Below are 22,105 nucleotides of genomic sequence, written 5' to 3'. Positions count from 1 at the left end.
GGGGACAAATGTCTCACGACATGTGTCGGCGACATGTCAAGCGAAGCCGGCCGATTTCGCCTGACATCTGGCGACGGGTGCCGTTCAATCGTCATACAAACTTTTAGCATAATTTCATTTTACTACGTTCAAGAATCATAATATTCATTTAGCATAAAAAGGGATTCCATATTATTACCGAGCATAAGCTTTAAATAATATAACATTCATTAGTCATAGCAACAATAAATTGCTATAATGCTTATATTAAAACCTTAATTTCATTTCGAATATCGGTTATTCATATAATGATTAAAATCTATAACAACGTTTAGAATAATGATTAGATGGTATAACATCATGCGTGCCAAATGCAAAAAAAACTGAAAATACAAACTGAAATATAGATGCACAGAAAAAACAGAAAAATAAGACCATCACTGGGAATCGAACCCAGGTAATCCGTACCGCGTGCTATACCGCTACACCACTGATGGTCAACTACCATCAGTTGTGGTCATGTTGACCATCAGTGGTGTAGCGGTATAGCACGCGGTACGGATTACCGAGGACCTGGGTTCGATTCCCAGTGATGGTCTTATTTTTCTGTTTTTTCTGTGCATCTATATTTCAGTTTGTATTTTCAATTTCGGTTTTACGGGATCACCGTAAAAGTAAAAATTTGGAATTGAAATAAAAAATACAAAAAGATTCCAAAAAACCAATCTTAATGCAAAAAAACATTTGATTTGTGCGAGCGAGCAAGACGGTTCGGAGCAGAAGCGACTCAGATAGGTTAGGTTCAGAAGTCTAAGTCTTCGATGTTAGGTATTTTTTTTATAGCAGCCCGGATAAAATTGCTCCACAAAATGATCTTTGCTGTTTGTTTTTTACCAGGTGTTTTATACTTTTCGATCATTCCTCGACGTTTGTATAAAAATCGTTTATTATGAACTTTGATTAATTATGCTGCATGATTATTATACAGTAGGTACCTTAATATGCATAAGACAATATCCTCACTACTTTGAAAAAATCTCGTATCTAAAATCAATATGTCAACAAAATTGAACCTTGATGTAATATGTATAAAGTTCACTCAGAAAAATTATCTATTTTGATTTACGAGTTTTTTTAAAAGTAGTGACGATACGCTAATTGAATAATATGATTTGAGAAATTCGGCAATTTGTTCATATGCATATTGTTTTTATAAGTTCTCAATATTTCGACAGATTGAAATTCTGATATTTATTTGTCTTATGAGAAATGAAATCATTCTTATGACAAACATTACACACCCCTGGCGACCGCCGACGTCGTTAGCTACACGCGTCAAGCGAAGTGCGGCAAGGTCGCGCAACTTCACCCGACGTCGCTGGCTACACGTGTCGCAGGACATTTGTCCCCTAGTGTATCCCTGGCTTAATAATCAATAACACTGCCGCGTAATGCCGAACTATACATTAAATAATAATAAATAAATAAATATCTGGGGACCTACCTAGTCCCAAAGTAAGCTTAGCAAAGCTTGTGTTATGGTACTGAGCAACGGATAAATATAATTATAATATGGATAGATACATACTTAAATACATATTAAACATCCAAGACCCGAGAACAAACATGCAAACATTACTCGGACATTACCTTTTTTATATTACCGTCCATCCTAACCTAACCATCTTATAGAGACGTTGAAAAAGCCCAAACTCTGTCATTTAAAAATGAAGCTTGAGGTCCTGGGTTCGGTCCCCGGTCGGGCAAATATTAGTATATGTATGTATTTAAGTTTGTATTTATCTATTTAAGTATGTTTATCCGTTCCCCAGTATCCATAGCACAAGCTTTGCTCAGTATGGAACTAGCACTAAGTCAATGAGGGCTATCGCTTTTTGTCTCACTAGATGGCGCACTGTTGCGTGAGGTTTTTAAGTATGGCTTTCAAAGTCTGTTATTACGGGCGTGAAAACAAAGTTTACATTAAAATCATATTTAATACACCTTAAAACCGTACCATAAAAATATCGAGCATGCCACAGTGTTGCATAGTCCCCGTTTTGTTCGGAAAAAAGGGAGGAGAAAGGTTTCCGAAAGACAAAACTGTCTCATAACACAGACATTCATTGCCCCGGAACGCATTTGCCATAATTCATTTTAGATGTTGCAAAACATTCACAAAATTATTCTAATTATAAATAAACCCGCGTAGCTCACCCAAAAACTATGAGATTTGACATTTCGGAGACCTCACGCTACACTAGCGCCTCTAGCGGCGAATTCATACGCGATAGCCCTCATTGGTGTCAATGTCAATGGGGGAATGTCTGAAAAATTTAGAAACACTTGAAACTTTATATCAATGGAAATATCCTTTCTAATTAACAGAAAAAAATATCAAATTTTTAAGTAGCATCAATTAATTAAAAAAATGAAAGAGTTTTCTTTACCGCCAAATTACGACAGTCCGGTCGGTTACGGGTTGTTCCATAGTCCAGAATAAAAAAAACATTAAAAAAGAATTCATATGTCTTTGACTCGATCGTTTTTACAGGTGACAGAGTAGCTCACTGTAGCTCTTAAACGGGTGAACCGATTTGAATGCGTTATTTTTTATTTACGGTTTCCAGCGATGGTTCTTAGACATGTTTCATCAAAATCGGTTCAGCCGTTTTGAGATATTGAACTTTATTGTGTCGGGCATTAAAAACATGCATCAATCTCAACATCACTCGGACTCAAGTATCAGTACGCTGCTGCAGCTGTCACACAGGCTGCTGGTCCGTGTGCTGTGCCATATCCGAATAAAATAAGAATTTAATAAAAATCAAAAACTCGACTGCCTCAAAAAACTGAAAAGAAGAAAACAAATCTAGTACAGTACTAGTCTATAATTCTGTTAAATAACGTAAAGTTCAAAATCGTGACGGTTTAAATTTTTATTCAGTAATGACACTCTCGATAAACATTATATAACCTTTCTTCGGGCAGTCGGGTAAAAAGAGAAACTCCCCAAATCGTAAATTCAGTCACGTTATTTTACATATCGTGTAAAATATCAACCTTTCGTTTTAACAGGTTTTTTTAGCAATAAAACCGATCCCCATTACCATATCCCGCTGATTCACGAGCTAGCAAAAGACAAAGTGCCAAACTGCCATAGCGTAGCTTACAATATCCGCGACTGAGAAAAATTCGGTGCGGGTGATATATGGCTGCGTCTGCAGACAGACGATAGTAAACACGAAGCTAACGGAAGATGATTCACTTGCATAGTAAAACGCTCTTACTAATGTAAACTATGCTACTTAGTCTAAAGAGAACAAGGGCCACTTGAGTTTCATGTGTAGAATGAAATAGAAACTACATTTGCGTTTTTATTTGAATACATTTGATTGAATGAAATTACCTAAATATTTGTATTGTGTTATGTTGCATACCTAAAACAATTTTTAGACAAGAAATGTTAAATAATTCAATTTGATTTAAAAAGGGATAAAGGGATAAATCCGCGATTGTACCAGTAACACAAAGTTTGTCAATTGTATTTTGTTTCTTTTCTTTTGTATAATAAAGAGTTTACATACATACATAATTTGTTCACGTGGCCCCTTACTTTCTTTTAGTTTGTATAATATTAAAATGCTCCTCTCATCCACTCAAAGGTTGATTGATAGAGACCCCATAAAGGGATAAGTTCGCCTTTGTACATATATCTCAATGTCTGTCAATTGTCATCATCATCATCATCAGTCGGAAGACGTCCACTGCTGGACAAAGGCCTCCCCCTTAGAACGCCACAATGAACGACAAATCGCCACTTGCATCCATCGGTTTCCCGCCACTCTCACGATGTCGTCAGTCCACCTGGTGGGAGGCCTGCCAACGCTTCGTCTTCTGGTTCGGGGTCGCCACTCGAGGACTTTTCTCCCCCAACGGTTTTACCAATTTCGGTTACGGTTGTCAATTGTGTTTGTAACTTATTTTGTACAACAAAGAGTTTACATACATACATATTATAAAGAGAAAATGGAGAATGGAATGGGTAAACTAGGCAATCGGCGGCCACTGATGGAATTAGTTTCATTATAACAAGTAATGATAATACTTATAGATACTTATATTATATGAACATTCTCCTTTTAAATGTATATTTCTTTGTAGGTAATGAATAAACCCAAAAACATAGGATTTTTTACCACTTGTATAGAACTTATAGGGATGCAATGACCAATTTAAAAACCGACGCGCTGATAAACTGTCCGCTCACCAACAACAATAGTAGATTGTACATCCAGAGCATAAAACGAGCCGTTTTACAAAATACTTTCATATAGCCACCCGAGCCTGTACGGCGAGGGTGGATAGAGACGTCGAGGGAAAATGGGTTTAATGCTCGAGTTTTACACTCTGCTTTTCACTTCGATTGCGAGGATGAAATAGCAACAGTGGAAACAATTTTTCACTTACTATGTAACTTTTATTTTTCATGCATCCATTTCTGTATAATTATATATTTTTTGTTTTATTGATTTACTAGCTTTTGCCCGCAATTTCGTCCGCGTGGAATTAGGTTGTCACGAGCTGTTTCCTCGGGAACTGTGCAATTTTCCGGGATAAAAAGTAGCCTATTTCACTCTCTGGCCCATAGACTATCTCTATGCCAAAAATCACGTCAATCCGTTGCTCCGTTTCGACGTGAAAGACGGACAAACCTACAAACACACACTTTCACATTTATAATATTAGTATAGATTTTGATTGATTTTTAGTTTTATATCAATAATATTTTTCAAAATATGTAGAAACTTCTTTGTTTGTGGCTTTTTACACCTGATTGCCTTGATCTTAGACGAAGATTTTACTTTATGCACTAGAGCATAAAAAGTAATTTTATGTCGCCTAGATCCAGCATAAACAGGAACTTCACGAGCATGAGAAGTGAAAAAGATTTTTTTAATTTTCAACGAGTGGTCTTGCTAATATCAAATTATTCTGCGGGAAAGTGGGCCGATCTAATTCGAAACAGAGGAGCAATAAATAGAGTAGGTAATTGCACGTTAGACAAACGTAGACTTATATTTAGCGAAGCGCGTCCACGACATCTGTGATTATAATGATCTTCCCGCATATTTACACCGAGAAATGACAGAATAATGTTAAAGGGTCATACTGAAAACCAGCGCTGCGGCTCGCCGTGGCAACACGCTGAGTCCTTTTTGCTTCTTTCGGCACAATGTTTTTTTCTTTTTCTTTCTTTTTTAGTATGTAAGAGTATGTAATAAGGTTGTCTTATTTTTAATTGTGTTTTTTTTTCTTTTTGCTGAGCCGAAATTTGGCAAATAAATTTATTCTTTTCTTTTTTTTTAATTAAAAATTCTGTCAGTAATTTGTCTTTTTGCAGTACTGTGACAGTATCAAGGTATTCGAGCTTTTACCATATAACGTGTAGGTATTTTTGGTATAAACACAAAGTTTTAGGGTAGTTCGTAAGGGCCCAGTGGCTCAGTGGTTTGACTTATGGAGTCTCAAGCAGAGGATCCTGGGTTCAAGGCTCGCATCTCTGAGGTTTTTGAAATTTAAGTACAAAATTACATTAAAAAATCATTACGAGTTTTATGGTGAAGTAAAACATTATTAGGAAACCTGCACGATCCTACAATGTGTATATGTGCGTGCAGTTCCCAATCTGCACTGGCCCACGCCGAAACTACGTCCTAAGCCCTCTTATTCTGAGAAGAGGCCTGTGCTTAGTAGTGGGACTTTTATTATTATACATATAGGCCGGGAGGACGATGATGAAATATATTATTAATCGCTTACCAGAGTAGAGAGATAGAAAGAAAAATATTATTATAAATGAGTTTGTAAGTCTGTTTGTTTGTTACTTCATTAAGCATTACGTCTATACCACTGAACCAATTTAGATGAAATTCGGTATACACATAGTTGGAATCCCGGAGAAGGACATAGGATAGTTTTTATCCCGGAAAATTGCAAAGTTCCCGCGGGATGGCGATTAAAGAATTCTGCGCGGACGAAGTCGCGAGTAACGGCTAGGCTAGTCTAATATAATTCATACTTATCTACATCGTAATGTTGTTCAGAGTTTTCCTAACACCAAAATCGTCTTAATCCACGATCTTAACAAAACAATACGAGCAGACATTGATTAAGGAAAACAAAAATCATTTCATTAATTACATTAGCAGCATTTAGTCCGACATATACTTTACTATCTTGTTTACAAACAGACAATGGGACGTTAATTATGCAAGCTGTAGGTATTGAGCGATGCCAAATCTATTTTGGTGGCACTTAAAAAGTGATTTAGTAAAACTCGGGATCTTCGGTTAAGCGGCCACAGCGTTTAAAATGCTTTGCAGGCATTGAAAGCCGTATGTATGATCCATACTAATATTATAAATGCTAAAGTGTGTGTGTTTGTATGTATGTCAGTTTTTCACGTCAAAACAGAGCGACGGATCGACGTGATTTTTGGCATAGAGATAGTTTATGGGCCAGAGAGTGACATAGTCTAATTTTTATCCCGGAAAAATGCACAGTTCCCGAGGGAAACGCGCGATAGCCGAATTCCACGCGGGCGAAGCCGCGGGCAAAAGCTAGTAAATAAATAAATAAATATCATGGGACACTTTGACATCAATTGACCTAGTCCCAAACTAAGCAAAGCTTGTACTATGGATACTACCATTAATTTTACGGTGATGGAAAACATCGTGAGGAAACCTGCACACACTGGCGAAGCAATTTAATGGTGTATGTGAAGTTCTCAAATCGCACTGGGCTCAATCGTACTACGGGCCACGCCCTCTCATCCTGAGAGAAGGGCTGTGCTCTGCAGTAGGACGTAAAATAGGCTGGGATGAACAATTAATTACAATTGGCTTATACAAGATCTTAATACAACAACTGAAAAACTGAAAGTAAGGTAAACGTCCCAGTGCTCGACACGCTAATGCCCAATAGACGACACCCTGCTGTCATCTCTATTGCTAATGATATAAGGTTCAAGATGCCAACTATTGGGGCAGGGACGAACACTCGTACGATTACCTTACTTAGTTTTTTCCAAATCGATAGGAGCATCGAATATATTAATGGATGCGATTTAAAAAATCAGTCCCCTGTGCAACATAATTGCAATATCCTACTAATCCTATACCTTCATACTAATGGATGTTTGGATGTTTGGATGTTTGTTACTCAATCACGTCTAAGCCGCTTAACCAATTTAGATGAAATTCGGTATACATATAGTTTGAGTCTCAGCGAAGGACATAGGATAGTTTTCATCCCAGAAAATTGCATGGTTCCCGCGAGATACCGATAAACGTATTCTGCGGACGGAGTCGCGGGCAACGGCTAGTCTTAAATAAAACACACCTCTGGCTTACGTAATACATCGTAAATAAAAACAATCCTGCCCCTACTACGCATATTCAAATAAATGGTCTTATCCTGCGACTAGATTGAAGAATAGTCTTAGTATAAAGGTCTCTACACAACGCCGTATCAGCCATGAGCGTGATAAGAACGCGTCAGACTGTGTCATACCTCCTAGCGTGACATGGTGTCGTATGGAATTCAAACTCACATCAAAAAACCGGCCAAGAGCGTGTCGGACACGCCCAAAATAGGGTTCCGTAGCCATTACGAAAAAATTAAGAAATATTTTTTAAGGATTTCGTATTTTATGCTGCTAGGCTGCTATTTACTCATAAACTACTAATAATTCTCAAGAAAACTTAGCTGTTCTAGTTTTCCTTGAAAGTTTAATATACTTACTACCATCCTGATTTTTTTCAAAATTTTCCACCTACCGGTTTAGATTTTAGAGGGGGGGACGCTCGATTTTAATGAAAATTTGCACTTTAAAGTTGGATATTTCGCAAATAAATCACTGAATCGAAAAATAGTCTTAGCAAACCCCTGATTGTTTTTAAAGACCAATCCAACGATACCCCACACTATAGGGTTGGGTGAAAAAAAAATAACCCCCACTACGTCTATGGGACGTACCCTAAAAAAATTGTTTTTGATTTTTTTTGTTGTACCATTTTGTCAGCATAGTTTACATTATATCCGTGCAAAATTACAGATTTTTAGCATTGATAATCCCTGAGCAAAGCCGCGGACGAACAGACAGACGGACAGACAGACAGACAGACTTGAAGAAACTATAAGGGTTCCGTTTTTGCCATTTTGGCTCCGGAACCCTAAAAATGTACTAAAATGAAAGCGGATTAAAAAAAATAGTACTACACGTAGTTCTGAAAAAACAACGATCTATCTGTCACCGCCAGAAAGGATACTTCCTGGCGAGCGCTATCTATTTCCCTGTGAAGCAGCCGACTTATCAAATTTCTTGTGAATCAGAAAAATCTACGAAATTGTACGCTAGTTAAAAAAATTGTACTACCCTTGTTACGAGAAAACAGTGATCAATCTGTCACCGCCAGGAAGGATGCTTCCTGGCGGGCGCTATCTTTTAGCGTAGCAGCTATCTTTTAGCGTAGCAGTCGTGTTTTCAAATTTCTTGTGAATCCAATTTTCCAACTTTTTGTTGGTTAGGTTATGAGATAGTGTGGTCAATCCTTAACGGCAGTAAGATGGAAGCGTGCTATATTCGTAGGCTAGTGCGCCTACGCCTCAGTCGCGACCCACTGCAATTACTGCAGTCTGCGCAGAAATAGACGCTCGAGCCCCCCGATTAGTATGAGTGGATAGAGACGTGCCATCCGGTGTCCTAGAATATTTGTGACAGAGTGACCATCCACTACATTCGCAGAAAAAAAGCAATGATATGATACTATGCATACATCAGGACCGACTAAAGAACTACTTAGTGACTAGTCTCTATGATGTACCAATTACAATATCAATTTTTAACCGGTTTCAAAAAAAATTACATGAAATGTTTTGGTGGGTTAAAGTACCAGAGCTTTGATACAATTTAGAAATAGGAGATTTAAGGAGAATACTCTTTAGATGAGGCCTATGTCCAACAGTGGATGTTCTATGGCTGATATGATTATGACTGGATTATGATGATGATGGTATCATCTCTTTCAAACAAATAAAGAATGAATGATGTCACGGAATGACCGTAAAAGTAACAAAATTTGGAGTTGAAATAAAAAAAAATACAAAAGACTACAAAAAAACAATCATAAATTAAGAATGTTCCAAAGCGAATTACAATTGCCTATTAAAAAAAGTATATCTGTAAACATAACAATAATGACTTACCGACGAAAAACTAACTTCCTCCTTCTGTGGAAGTTGAATGAAATCGAAAAAAACAATGAGCATTAGGTACATCACCAGTCTTCGAATTGTCTATTCTGCACGACCTCCTGCGCATGACCACAACCGTATATAAAGGTTAAAAAGGAAACGATCTTGGGAGGATGCGGCTATGACTATAAAACTTACTAACTAGGATATAATTAAGATTGTTTTTTGGAGTATTTTTGTATTTTTTATTTCAACTCCTACTTAATTTTGTTACTTTTACGGTCATCCCGTAAAATCAAGCAAACAAGCAAGCTGAAATATGTGGTGCATAGGAGAAATTCGTGTCTGTACTCCTGTCCAGTGGTGGTGTAGCGGTATAGCACGCAGCACGGAATGCCGAGGACCTGGGTTCGATTCCCAGCGCTGGTCTCTTTTTCTGGTTTTTCTGTGCAGGCAACTTTACCTTCTCTAATGCTTTGATCACACGTACCGAGCAAACGGGCGACAGTAAAATGTTTCTCGGCCGAGACAGCTAGTAGTGATGTTAAGGAGTTTTGTAAAGCGCTCGCTCGCTCGCTATGTTTATACGCACCGAGTACTCGGCCGAGAGCACTGTCTCGCCGTTTACTCGGTACGTGTAATCAAGGCATCAACAGTTCTCGCTTACATCACTGTCTCGGCCGAGAAAAATTTTACTGTCTCGCCCGTTTGCTCGGTACGTGTGATCAAGGCAACGTCACCATAGGTAATTTTAGTGACAACTTATGTTTAGTGTATAATCAAATCAGTAAGCAGTCGTTTAGTTGCTTAAACATGATATTCACCAAAATCAATATTTGCCACAACAAAACGTGCATAAAAAAAAGTGCATAAATATCTAATACGACTCTATCAGGGCCGGTCGGACGTGTCAAATATTTTTGCATGCTCCGCTGTGGCAGATATTAATGCAGGTAACCGTACAAGTGGGTTGGTGATTTACAATCAATTTATAGATCTACATTTTTGTCATATGCACATAAAAATGTTTATCAAAACTACTGTAATTCCTACGATATCGATACAAGGATATTCAGAAAAGACACGTGAAGATAGATCCCTTGTAAACAGGCAATTCATCGTCCCGAATCGAGGCACTTTATAAAGGATAAGGTGACTGATACGAGATGCAAAGGCGTACGATCTGGACACGAAACTTGACCCCGTTAGGCGTTTTCATCAGTGATATGCGAGGATACGTTGCGAGAAATGTGTTTGTCATGAACCAATAGAACATAAGTACATGTTAAGATTGGTTTTTTAGAATCTTTTTGTATTTTTTATTTCAATTCCAAATTTTTTGTTACTTTTACGGTCATCCCGTAAAACCTATATCGAAAATACAAACTGACCGAGCCCCTGGACCCGAGCCGAGGACCTGGGTTCGATTCCCAGCGCTGGTCTTATTTTTCTGGTTTTTCTGTGCATCTATATTTCAGTTTGTATTTTCGATATTAGTACATGTGTCTTAAGGGCGGTAAATAAGGAATTACGACCGAGAGTCTATTAGAAGCCCTCAGTCGAAGACTGAGGGCTTTAATGAGTCGATGTTCGTAATTCTAGTACAGCCCGTGCGACATATAATGTTTTTCATCACATTTGCGAGTAAAATTTTATATTTGTAAAAGAAAAAATATAATTCTTCCAAATATTGCCAATACCTTAGGCTGCGCTCTTGGTAGCACCCCCCCAAGCAGGATGCGCCGCAGCGTGCGGGTGCGGGTGGGCCAGCGCGCGCAGCATCATCAGTACGGGCATTGACTCACTAACTGACCTTGGGCTTCATGACAACAAAATTTATACGCGCAATGACTCATTTACCGACCACGGGTTTCATGACAAGCACATTAAGGTCGAGGGTTTTATTTGGGGGGTTGCAACCAAGGTAGCCTGCATGTTTACGACACTGTTTACGAGCAAGTGTGATGAAAACAAACAAACATCACGCCCGCCTGTATTCCCAAATGGAGTAGGCAGAGCACACGAAACGTTACCGCTTCGGAGTCACTTTTAGCAATTTTAGGTTTTAAGTTTGACAAAAACGGTACAATAGTGACAGATTGCTAGCCTGTCGCGTACGTTATACCTTAACCTATATCCTCAGTCACCTCTTACAACATCCACGGAAGAAATGGAGAGGTTAATTCTAACCCGACACCACACCAATAGAAACGCTTAAATTATCTATTCTCCCAACATAGAGCTGTGCTGAGCGGAGATAGGTAAATTAAGCGTTTCTAGTTCATGACTAAGACATTCTTCGCAGCACATCCTACGATATCTCTGGTAAAGCAGCCTCAGGGATGAACCACCCGCAGCCATGTTCAGTACATGGACAGTGTCTTTATCTGGTGCTACTGTTTGATATAATGCAATGAGGGCTATCGCGTATGAATTCGCCACTAGAGGCGCTAGTGTAGCGTGAGGTCTCCGAAATGTCAAATCTCATAGTTTTTGGGTGAGCTACGCGGGTTAATTTATAATTAGAATAATTTTGTGAATATTTTGCAATATCTGAAATTAATTATGGCAAATATGCGTTCCGGGGCAATGAATGTCTGTGTTTTGAGACAGTTTTGTCTTTCGGAAACCTTTGTCCTCCCTTTTTTCCGAACAAAACGGGGACTATGCAACACTGTGGCATGCTCGATATTTTTATGGTACGGTTTTAAGGTGTATTAAATATGATTTTAATCTAAACTTTGTTTTCACGCCCGTAATAACAGACTTTGAAAGCCATACTTAAAAACCTCACGCAACAGTGCGCCATCTAGTGAGACAAAAAACGATAGCCCTCATTATCTGGGGGCACATGACAGGGCGAACTACACCGGAGCCACTCTCTGTTTCAACAGCTTCGCTGCTGACCTGAAAATCGGATATTAATTTCAGCTTGATATTTCCACACGTTCCTGAAGAAAAGGTCTTGACACACAGACAAGAAAGTGATATTTTAAGGGTTCCTTTTATCATTTTGAGGTTCAGAGCCCCAAAAGCTTGTATGTAGAGGGTACCTCTTGTTATGTAATGTACTGACGACATCGTGAGAGTTGCGGGCAATCGGTGGATGCAATTGGCGAGTTGTCGTTCATTGTGGCGTTTTAAGGGGGAGGACTTTGTTCAGCAGCGGACGTCTTCCGGCTGATGATGATGATGAAAAAGCGGAAGTGTAAAAATATTTCTTCTTTTTTCTCGTTTCACGGCCGTAGCTTGCACTTCTTTTCTAATCGTTGTCGTTTCTTTAAAAAAATATGGCTCTGTCCATTGGAGGACAATTTTGCCAGTGTCTAGTAGTTTTTGTTTTGCCGTTGTACGGTAAAAAAATTCTAGAAAACGAAATATGAGCGGTGATGGTGGATGAACGATGACAGCGCCGAATTCTTTTCTAATAATAAACTATTTTTATACGTACTGACAGACGAAATGACAACGCTACGTTGAATGTTTATTGTGCCAACAGAATAAAAGACAGCTTGTGTTTTTTTCTGGTGCTGTTAATTGACAATAAATGATGTGAGTGATAGTGATGGATGTGACATAAATACATAAATTCGATTCTCTGTAGATCTGAGATGGTTCTCTAACTTTTCACGGAAAATGTTTTTCCCTAATGATTCCTATGGACGAACGATTTTTTTTAAAACTGTAAGTACGGTCAAGGACTTTTTAGTTCATGTGCCACCCTCAGATTAAATAAAAAAGTAAAGATGGAGAGCGGTAAACAGCCAAGTGAGGCCTGTTTTATAAACATGTGTTCGTAGGCCGGTGTTGCCATAATAATTCCAGTACCCCGCAACTACAAAAATATCGTTATCGTTGTCGTTAATAACGTTTTTATTTATTGCTTTAAATTCATAAACCAGCCTAAAACAACTACATTTAAATACGTTAGTAAACGTTTACAGGAAACAAATAACTTTAAGTTGCGTGTCACGTTAATACCGTTACTACAATAAAAAACGTTGATGAACTTTTACAAGAACCAAATAATTTTACGTTACGTGTCACGTTCTCAAGTTTTAAGCCATAGAAAGAATAGAATTTAAAAATAAAAAATAAAAGATTGTATTACCTAGGCGACTTTTACCCAATAATAGGGTAACTACAATTATTATAATGGCAACACTAGTATTGACGTTTTGTGTTCAAAGCAAAATTCAAACAAAATTATTTCGATTTTTAATGAAAATATTGGTTTTCGAGTTTACTAGCGTGTGAAAAGTGATTCCATCCTGCTTTTTTTTTGGATGTATAGTTTTTACATCCTTTCACGACACAATTTAGCATTATTAGTTATATTTGTCGAAGTTTAAGATACGTCATGCTCCACGGGAATGCGTTGCTAAGTGATAAGGTTTTGGTTTAGTTTGGTTGCAAGTGTGTGCGTGCCACTGTGTAAGCACACTGATTGGTGTAGTTTGATCGGCCTCACTCGGCTGTTCACCGCTCTCCATCTTTACTTTTTTATTTAATCTGAGGTGCCACCATGGAATCTCTTCAAAGGAAACGTTATTACGATTTTCATTGTTAATTAATGCGATGTCAGTATAATTTTTACTGTGAAAAGGTATCATGGTACTGTCGAAATGGAGTTCCATTATTAAACTCGTACCGCCATCTATAATTCTAAAATGAAACTACTAAGCGCCGACATTCAACCGCCACGCTGAAGAATGGAAAACGCTGGAACTATTTCTGTTTCAGGTTTCAGCTGAAGCTTTCCGTGTTTTGTTTTCGCACGTCGATGGCAGATGGCGTTGATAATAAAAATATTGGACTATAATGTTTCGTCTAACAGTCAGACCACATAATGTTTTGTTATGATAGGGCGCAAACGAACAGGCAGGTCACCTGATGGAAAGCAATCACCGCCGCCCATGGAAATCCATGACATAATCTGAGTTACTGATGTGTTGCCGACCTTTTGAGAAAAGAGTACCTAGGCTCTTTTTTGAAGGTCCCCAAGTTCCGGTCCGGAAATACTGGCGGTGTTGCCAGTTGATTCCAAATTTTCACCGTGCGTGGAAAAGAGATCCGCAAGAAACGAACTGCGCAGGGCTACTGCGAAATTCGAAAATTGATTTTCGTGTCGTAGGTACCGTCCCGAGGACGGTACGATACGAACTACGATTTTCGAATTTCATAGTATCTAGCCCTGCTGTAGTAGACTGCCGTCAGCTATTGTGGTGGTGGTGGTATGTTGAAAGATATTGGTAACTGACACCCGTAATACCTATAACTATTAATTCAATAAAAAAAAATGTAAAAGGAAAGAGTAAATTATATCCATTTTTTGTGAATGTAACCGTTAGGTGTGAAATGGGTGAACGGATTTGGACGCGGTTTTTTAAATGAAAAGCAGGTTTTTTCGCGGTGCGTTGTTCTTATCTATTCCTAGTCTATAGTCTAGTCTATTCCTAATGCTTACATTCCTATAACATTAGCATTACCATAAGTTCTGCTTTCCCGTTATGTTCACTTTTTTAAATACTAATAAAACTATAGTCTTGTTATGTTGGTTTTCCCATAATGTCGCAACACATCCCCGCACACATCCTTCTATTTTTTTTTATCTACAAAAACCTCGCTCCGCTTAGCTGTTTCCACCAGAGATGTGCTATGCGAGGATGGGTAGGTAAATGAAGCGTTTCTATTGGTTGATGAAAAACATATTCCTTGCAACACATCCTCGCACATCTCTGGTGGAAACGCTGCTGTAGAACAAAATATTTTATCTGATTTCTGGTGCTTCACCACCCGTTTTACCATATGCATTACGAGGAGCATAAATTGCTTAGCAACTGTGTTAAAGAAATTAAAATTCAACCCGTGAAATACTTGTTATTGAGTAGTAAGTAACTCCGATGGTCAACTCTGGTCTTCATCATCAGTTCCACTTCATCAAATGATGATTTTCAAGAGCAAATGCACGAGTTCCTACTAGATATATACAATTTACTATAGGTGTCCCTACAACATTTGAAGAGTTACTTCGATTTCTTCAAGATCCAATCATCAGATCCTTATTTGGTGCTTATGGGATCTAATTGAAGACATTCCTAGATGAACGCAAAAAAAAATTCAAATCGGTTCATAAATGACGAAGTTCTGAGGTAACAAAGATTAAAAAAACAACAGAATTGATAACCTCCTCCTTTTTTGAAGTCGGTTAAAAATAACATAACATTTAAATTAGATTAAAATTCTTTGGTCAAAAATGTTTCTGACTAAACTCCTTCGAAACGGTTTGACCGATTTTTTTTGCGTACATTACATACCTATTCGGTAGGTCTGAGAATATAGGATCTAAACTATTTTTCATACTTTTACGCGGATGGAGTTGCAACAGCTAGTATTATGAATTTGTTATTATATTTCGTGTAACGCATCTGTGGCGTAACGGCAAAAGATATGGCGCGCAGATATACTGAGCTGGCTGAAAGGAAGTCTTACTACAATTAACGACGACCCAATTACGCCAATTGAGCGACGAGCGAGGTGTATCTCTACCCGCTAGACAAACAACTACAATACTACGAGTATACCGGGTGGGGCCTTCAACAGGAGCAAATAATGAAAAAAAATAATTGTTTAAGCTTTTTTGCTTACTATAACTTTTCTTGACTGTATTTGCATTGTCATTCAATTTATACATACCGTAAGGTCGGGGTACTTTGGCCCTAAAGGGTAACTTTGGCCCTTGAGATTAACTCGGTCCTAGTTTAATTACTGCTTTGAGAATATGGCTCTTTGCCATGTGTCAGATGTTAATTGATCGATCACGTTTGTATGTCTTTATTTTACGTTTTATTTCAAGTTTTTATGTGGTTTTCATATGGGTCAAAGTATCTCTCCAATGGGTCAAAGTACCCCGAACTTACGTACCAAATTTCAAGTTAATCTTATCACTGGAAGTGACTCCATTAATGGAATGGAATTGATAATAGATCTACTAGAAATAGATCCAATGAAATCTCACTATCAAGATAGATCTCGATGGCACGTTGAGAACGGCTCCGAGGGTTCGTAGCCAGGTATAGATGGGAAATAGGTGTTAGGTGTCACCATCGACGCCATGATTAATTAATATGGGGAAACGAGGGCGAACCGGGACCGTGGCACCTGCAAAAAGAATGCGACCCTGTGGTCCCGACCGTCCCTTAGTAAAGTGTTGTGGTACTAGCTTTTATTCATGGCTTTGCTCGCTTTAATGTAAGATCTGGTATTTGTAATTCCGGGATTTCACAAAATTCTCGTGGGAATTTCTAAAATTGACAATATTGTCTTTATTTACGTCACTCTTCCTCTGTGATCATGATAAAAATATGATAAAATACGTATATAATAATAATATCTTGGGACAAATTACACCAAGTGACCTAGCCTTAAACTAAGCAAAGCTTTACTATGTGTGGTAGAAAACGGATCTATCTATCGTCTATAGAGGTACACAACGGATAACAACAAAGCCTCGGGGATACCCGCAATCCCTAGCTTCATAGTTAGGGTCACTAACAACTTAGCTATCCGGTCATCATCATCGTCATCATCATCATATCAGCCGTAGGACGTCCACTGTCGAACATAGCGCACCTTTAAAACTAAACTGAAATAATTCGAAATTTTCTCATTTTAAAATTCAACTACTTATGTGTTTTATTTAAAGTTTATTTTGGAACTGTGAATATTAAATTTAGAATTGGCATTGGTCTAAAAAAAAACAATGTTTTTTTTTTTTCATTAAATAGGCGAATTTAAGACACCTATTTGAATTTTAATTTTTTTACCCTATTTAGAAGTTACCGGAATTATAGCTAACCATAGTTGCCATGGCGTTAAAAACTACGATTTTTGTTGCCCATCACAATTATTTAAAAAAACATAGTGTCCTCTGTCACCTGGCAGTGTTAGAATGAGGCGGTTTAGTTATATAACGTTTATTTACGATGAAATTCAAACAAAGGTCAAACGTTTTCTTGCAAATATACACACGATCAATAATACACACGATAAAATGATTTAATAAAGCTATTCCTCGAAATGGTTTTGGAATTAGACTACACTGTAAAAAAGTAATCAATGCCAATTTTAAAGGTACGAAGGCCTCCCAGTCTTCGGCGGTGTATGGTGTTTTTTGTTACAATTTTACACATATACAATAACATGTTTGCCGAACGCCGCTGTCTCACGGGTGTTTACTTTAAGCGGGGTAGTAACTAAATCCGCTATTCGCGATTTCGGTTCACGCACGTCAAGCGGTACACATATACAGTCATGTTTGTACGGAGAGTAATGGTCAACGCACACAGTGTTAGGAAACTGTTCTGTTGAATACGGTATTTTATTAATTTTTATTTATTCTATAAATGAAAGCTTGATAATGCATTTCATCGAATACAAAAACAATTTTTAAGCTACGTTTTCGATATTAGACAGAGAAAGACATACTTGCATGTATTGTGACGCCAAATGCAAGTAGCGCCATACATACCTGCTACATAGACAAAAGCATTTTAGAAAGAGAAGGTTACCTATATAGAAACATTTTTCTCTTCGCTAAACGTTGTCTGTATATCTATATTTTTTATAATAATAAATTTGTTGAATACTGCATTGGTGATATGATAAGTATTAACCTAGCTCTACATGTTGGGCCAACGAGTAAATAAACGGATGAGTTCCAGAGAATTGGGAACGTAAAGCCGGGTTTTTTAGCCAACATGAGCCTGGAACTGTCAGGGTCCTACCTTTCTATTAGTCTTTTCCCGACTGCACTCCCCCATCTCCTAAAAAACACCCCATATAAAGTTTCAAAAACTAGAACAAAAACAAAAGCAAAGATCTAAGGTCCTTGGCACTCAAACAACGTACAAAAATTAGACAGGCGGTAAAAATTAAATGAAAATTAAATGCAAATTTATATTATTCAGAGCACACAATAAATACACACCTGTCCAAAAGAATAAAATAGACGGTGTTAAATCAATGTTAAGAAAACAATGTCCGATCATAAATTTCAATTCACTTCCGTATGCCACAACCCCCGCGTCTCTCGTGAAATCTCGTCGTTTTATCCTAGGCTTATCTCAGCGAATATAAGTTAATTATACTTGGTTTGGATAGGTATTTAACTAAATGTAAACAAACTTCAGCTGCCAGATTTGGTATGTTCAAGGTTTTTATACATTTTACTTATCTATCATCGTAATACAAACTCGACTAGTGTATTTCAATACAGAAATGTAAATGTTTAGAACATTCTTTGTACAACAGCGTAGTTACGCTAGCAACAATTTATTTACATCAGAAAATAGTCACATGAAATTAATAGTTAAAAAGAAGACAAAGAAAACTTACCTAAGAAACCTTAACTAAATATATCTATATATATGTTACTATAAAAATTAAAATTATAAAAATAACATTCCGTCCAAAAGATCTTCCTGTGGCAGAGTTCCCATGACGCTGGCCGCATTACCCCTTTGGACCGCAAGTTCGATCCGCTGGGATAAATACGCAGCAGCCCTTGGGTCCCCAGAGGTGTCGACCAACCAGGAAGAAAGGGCATTTATGAAACACTTTATATAGTTTAATGGGGGAATTGGAATACTTAAGACACCAATTCACGTTGTTTTGTTTACATTCAGGATAATACCTATCCAAACCAATTATACATATCGTTTATTTCTCCCATTGCGCGTGCGTCCTGCGTATCGCCGCGCGGAGTCCCTCCGTACGCGCGCACTGCACTCCCGGCCTTCCCGACTCGCGGTCTGCTCTAAGTGTTCTAACTCGAATTCGGACAACTCGGACAATTCGGAAAACTCGGAGAACTCGGAAAATCGAATACGATGCCGGACTCCGAAGATAAATCTATTCAGGTAAGGAATTTGGATGGATTGATTTCGATTGATAGTACGAGATTTAAGTTTGAGGGATATGCGTATTAAGTTAGAAGGTGTTGCCAGAGTAAGGGTGTATTTAAGTCGTAAATTATGGTTTGTTTATTTTTGAACTGCTATCGAGTATTTGGTGGAAATTTTGTGGTTAGGTTAAGTACCTGTTTAATGTACAACATAAGCATTTATTATTATTACTTGCATTAGTACTTTTTATTTATAATATGGCCTGTGAAAGGTGAGGTCGGGCTCACGTCACTCCAGTGTGAGTGCGCACTGTTTACCAACAAGCCTGACTCAGGGTCTAACCCAATTTGCTTCAATCTATCTGATCCATTTTAGCCGACCCGAAAACAAGATTAAATTACTGTTAGTATACAAGTAGTATAAAAATAGATTTTCGCTGTATTGGTTAATGGTTCAATAATATGTAAACATGACTATTTAATTTACTAAACGTGAGTGTATGCTCCGATAAACTTCTAAACATTCAAATACGTGTGATATTTTCTTTTTACGAGCTTTAACTCGTATAATTAACTTGCCCTGTTCGTTTATTTATTTGGGTCAAATCTTGCAAGTTAAATTTGAACCCCTTCCAATAGTCCGATCGACTTGAAATTTGGTAAACTTATGTAAATCTGGTGACAATACAGTAATCTGATAAAGACATCCTGGTAGTCCGACCAGGATCGTCTCCACAGGACGGAACTCTTTAACGGTTAATGGCATAGACTTGAAATTTGGTATTCAAATGTAGTTTGGGTGACAATACAAGTCATCATCATCATCATCAAAACAGTCAACAAAAAGTACAGTCAGCAAAAAAAACTTGTATTAAGAAATATTTTTTTACCAAAAACTTATTCTAACTTTATTCTTCCTTCATCACTTGACTATTTTATAAAGCATCTAGAGAGCTTGAAATAAATCTCAAAACACATATTGCTCGTCAACAAATACATGTAGCATCACAAAATCATAATTATTAAAATTGTAAATATTACACTACTATCTTTACCTGAATTGTTGAGGTTTAACGGTTTAACTGTTTTGAAAATGATTAAACTGATCGAGTGTGGAGTGTTGCCATGCATGCTTCGGGATTGAAAGTTTCTTTGCGAACTTCTTTCCGCTGGCGTTCGTGTCGTCATAGTGTTTGTGTGTATTTATATGTTTTAATTTTTAAATGGGTCCCACTGAAAAACAGCGTTGCGGCGTGCCGTAACATTATGCTGAGTGGGGCCCACTTTATATACTATTCGATGTTATTTTTTTTATTCTTTCCATCTAATGTATTTTTTATTTGTATCGAATATGTGTAAATAAATATTTCTCTCTTTCTCTCTCTCTCTCTATTAAACAAAAGCCAATTCCTCGTTATTATTGTCCATATAGTTACTACAGAACAGTTATGTTTGTAATAGGCGGAAACACTTCATACTAAATAGGTGCTATTATTTCTAAATGAACGCAATGACGTTTGTTCGGGCATCTCAAACTACCCAACGATCCTTATCTTAGTTTCAACCTCACTACATCATCATCATCATCATCCCAGCCTGTATACGTTCCACTGCTGGGCACATCCTCTAAAAGATTGTAGTTCGGCCCAGTTTGGGTTGACCAACCTCACTACTTGTACTATTATTTATTACGTGACCTCACCAACCTTGTATCTTGAATGTCTACTTTTTATATGTAGGTACAAAGGGGATTGTACGAATATCGAAATCATTTTAATGTTTTGACTGAACCTGGAACTGTACTAAAGTGTTTAGTTCCACGAACCGGAAGCCGAAACCTTGGTAGGCTAGGTGGCATTGCGAGAGTTGCGGGTAACCAATAACTAATGGCGTGTTTTTCATTTCAAATTTTAAGGCAGGAGATGTCCAAATTATTTATTAAAAAGTCAGACTAACCCTCAGTTCATATAAAATTCGCTACTTGGAGAGCTAGTTAACAAACGTGTGAAGCTCCTTTTTCACGTGTGAACGCGTTTTGTGCCTAAAGCAAATTTTAATGTAACCTTACCGAATATTCAGTATTATTAGAAAAATATCTTTTTTTCAATTGATGCGTACGAGTATTAGATGTCAGGAATGTGAAAAATTATCTATCAAAAAAAGACTAAATAAATAACGCATAGAGCGAATAACTGCGCCTGGAAAACTATTCGCACGAACAACGCAATAACGCACCAACCATAGGGAAAAAGGAAAGAACTACGAACACCTGTCATCAGCTAAACGATAATAAAACGAAACGGTTTCGGATAAATTATACTCGGATTAACGTTTTTAGTGATTGCAATAGGCTACCTCCGCTATGAAATATTACAGAAGCAATAAAAATGTTCAACGCGGTATTTTTAAAGCATTCATGAACCTAGTAATGTTTACGAGAGTCCGTAAAACACCTCACATGTGTTGAAATAACATAATAATATTTGTTACGGATCGCACTGCGAAATGAAAATAGTTGAATGATGTACGGCAGAAGATCAACGGTTTAACTTTGTCTAAACCAGAAGCTTTACTGCCGAAAAGTGATGTCACCAACGCTCGTCTTTATGGGAAATTAATGAGTGACAGGCGTCGCGATGGAATGAGATAAAGATGTTTGAATCTTACCTTTATCTCCTATTCTATGCCTGGGGTTCCAACGTCTATCGCCCTCGGTATACTCGCTCCCTTCGCAGGATAGGCCACGCCAAACATTCTGATTGCTCGGTTTTAAGCCTAGTTTAGACTTGCAAGAAAAATCGTGCAAGTTGCATTACATTGCGGCGCTTGATTGACCACTTGTTGGCTTTACGGCCTCGCAATGTAATGCAACTTGCACGATTTTTCTTGCAAGTCTAAACTCGGTTCATTACTGTTCCTCATCCGACAACCACGACCACTGTCACAGTGTAAGAAAATGTA

At 37.7% G+C, this 22,105-nt stretch overlaps 1 protein-coding gene across 10 annotated transcripts in view; it reads left to right on the top strand.

The window, feature by feature from the left end:
• The window catches only part of LOC141433088 (uncharacterized protein ZK1073.1), a 99,198-nt gene that overhangs the window by 10,992 nt on the left and 66,101 nt on the right, over positions 1–22,105 (top strand). For 2 of the 10 annotated variants that reach the window (XM_074094923.1, XM_074094922.1), the window contains exon 1: positions 19,045–19,160. The exons of the other annotated variants lie outside the window; for them this stretch is intronic. In XM_074094923.1, coding sequence (XP_073951024.1) covers positions 19,131–19,160 — 30 coding nt within the window. In that variant the 5' untranslated portion in view covers positions 19,045–19,130. Of the gene's footprint in view, positions 1–19,044; positions 19,161–22,105 lie in introns of those variants that run through there. 10 annotated transcript variants of the gene reach the window in all.

The sequence above is a fragment of the Choristoneura fumiferana genome, chromosome 12 (genome assembly GCF_025370935.1).
Source record: "Choristoneura fumiferana chromosome 12, NRCan_CFum_1, whole genome shotgun sequence".
NCBI lineage: Eukaryota > Metazoa > Arthropoda > Insecta > Lepidoptera > Tortricidae > Choristoneura > Choristoneura fumiferana.
The sequence above is the reverse complement of the archived record's forward strand: the minus strand, read 5'-3'. Positions and strand labels throughout refer to the sequence as shown.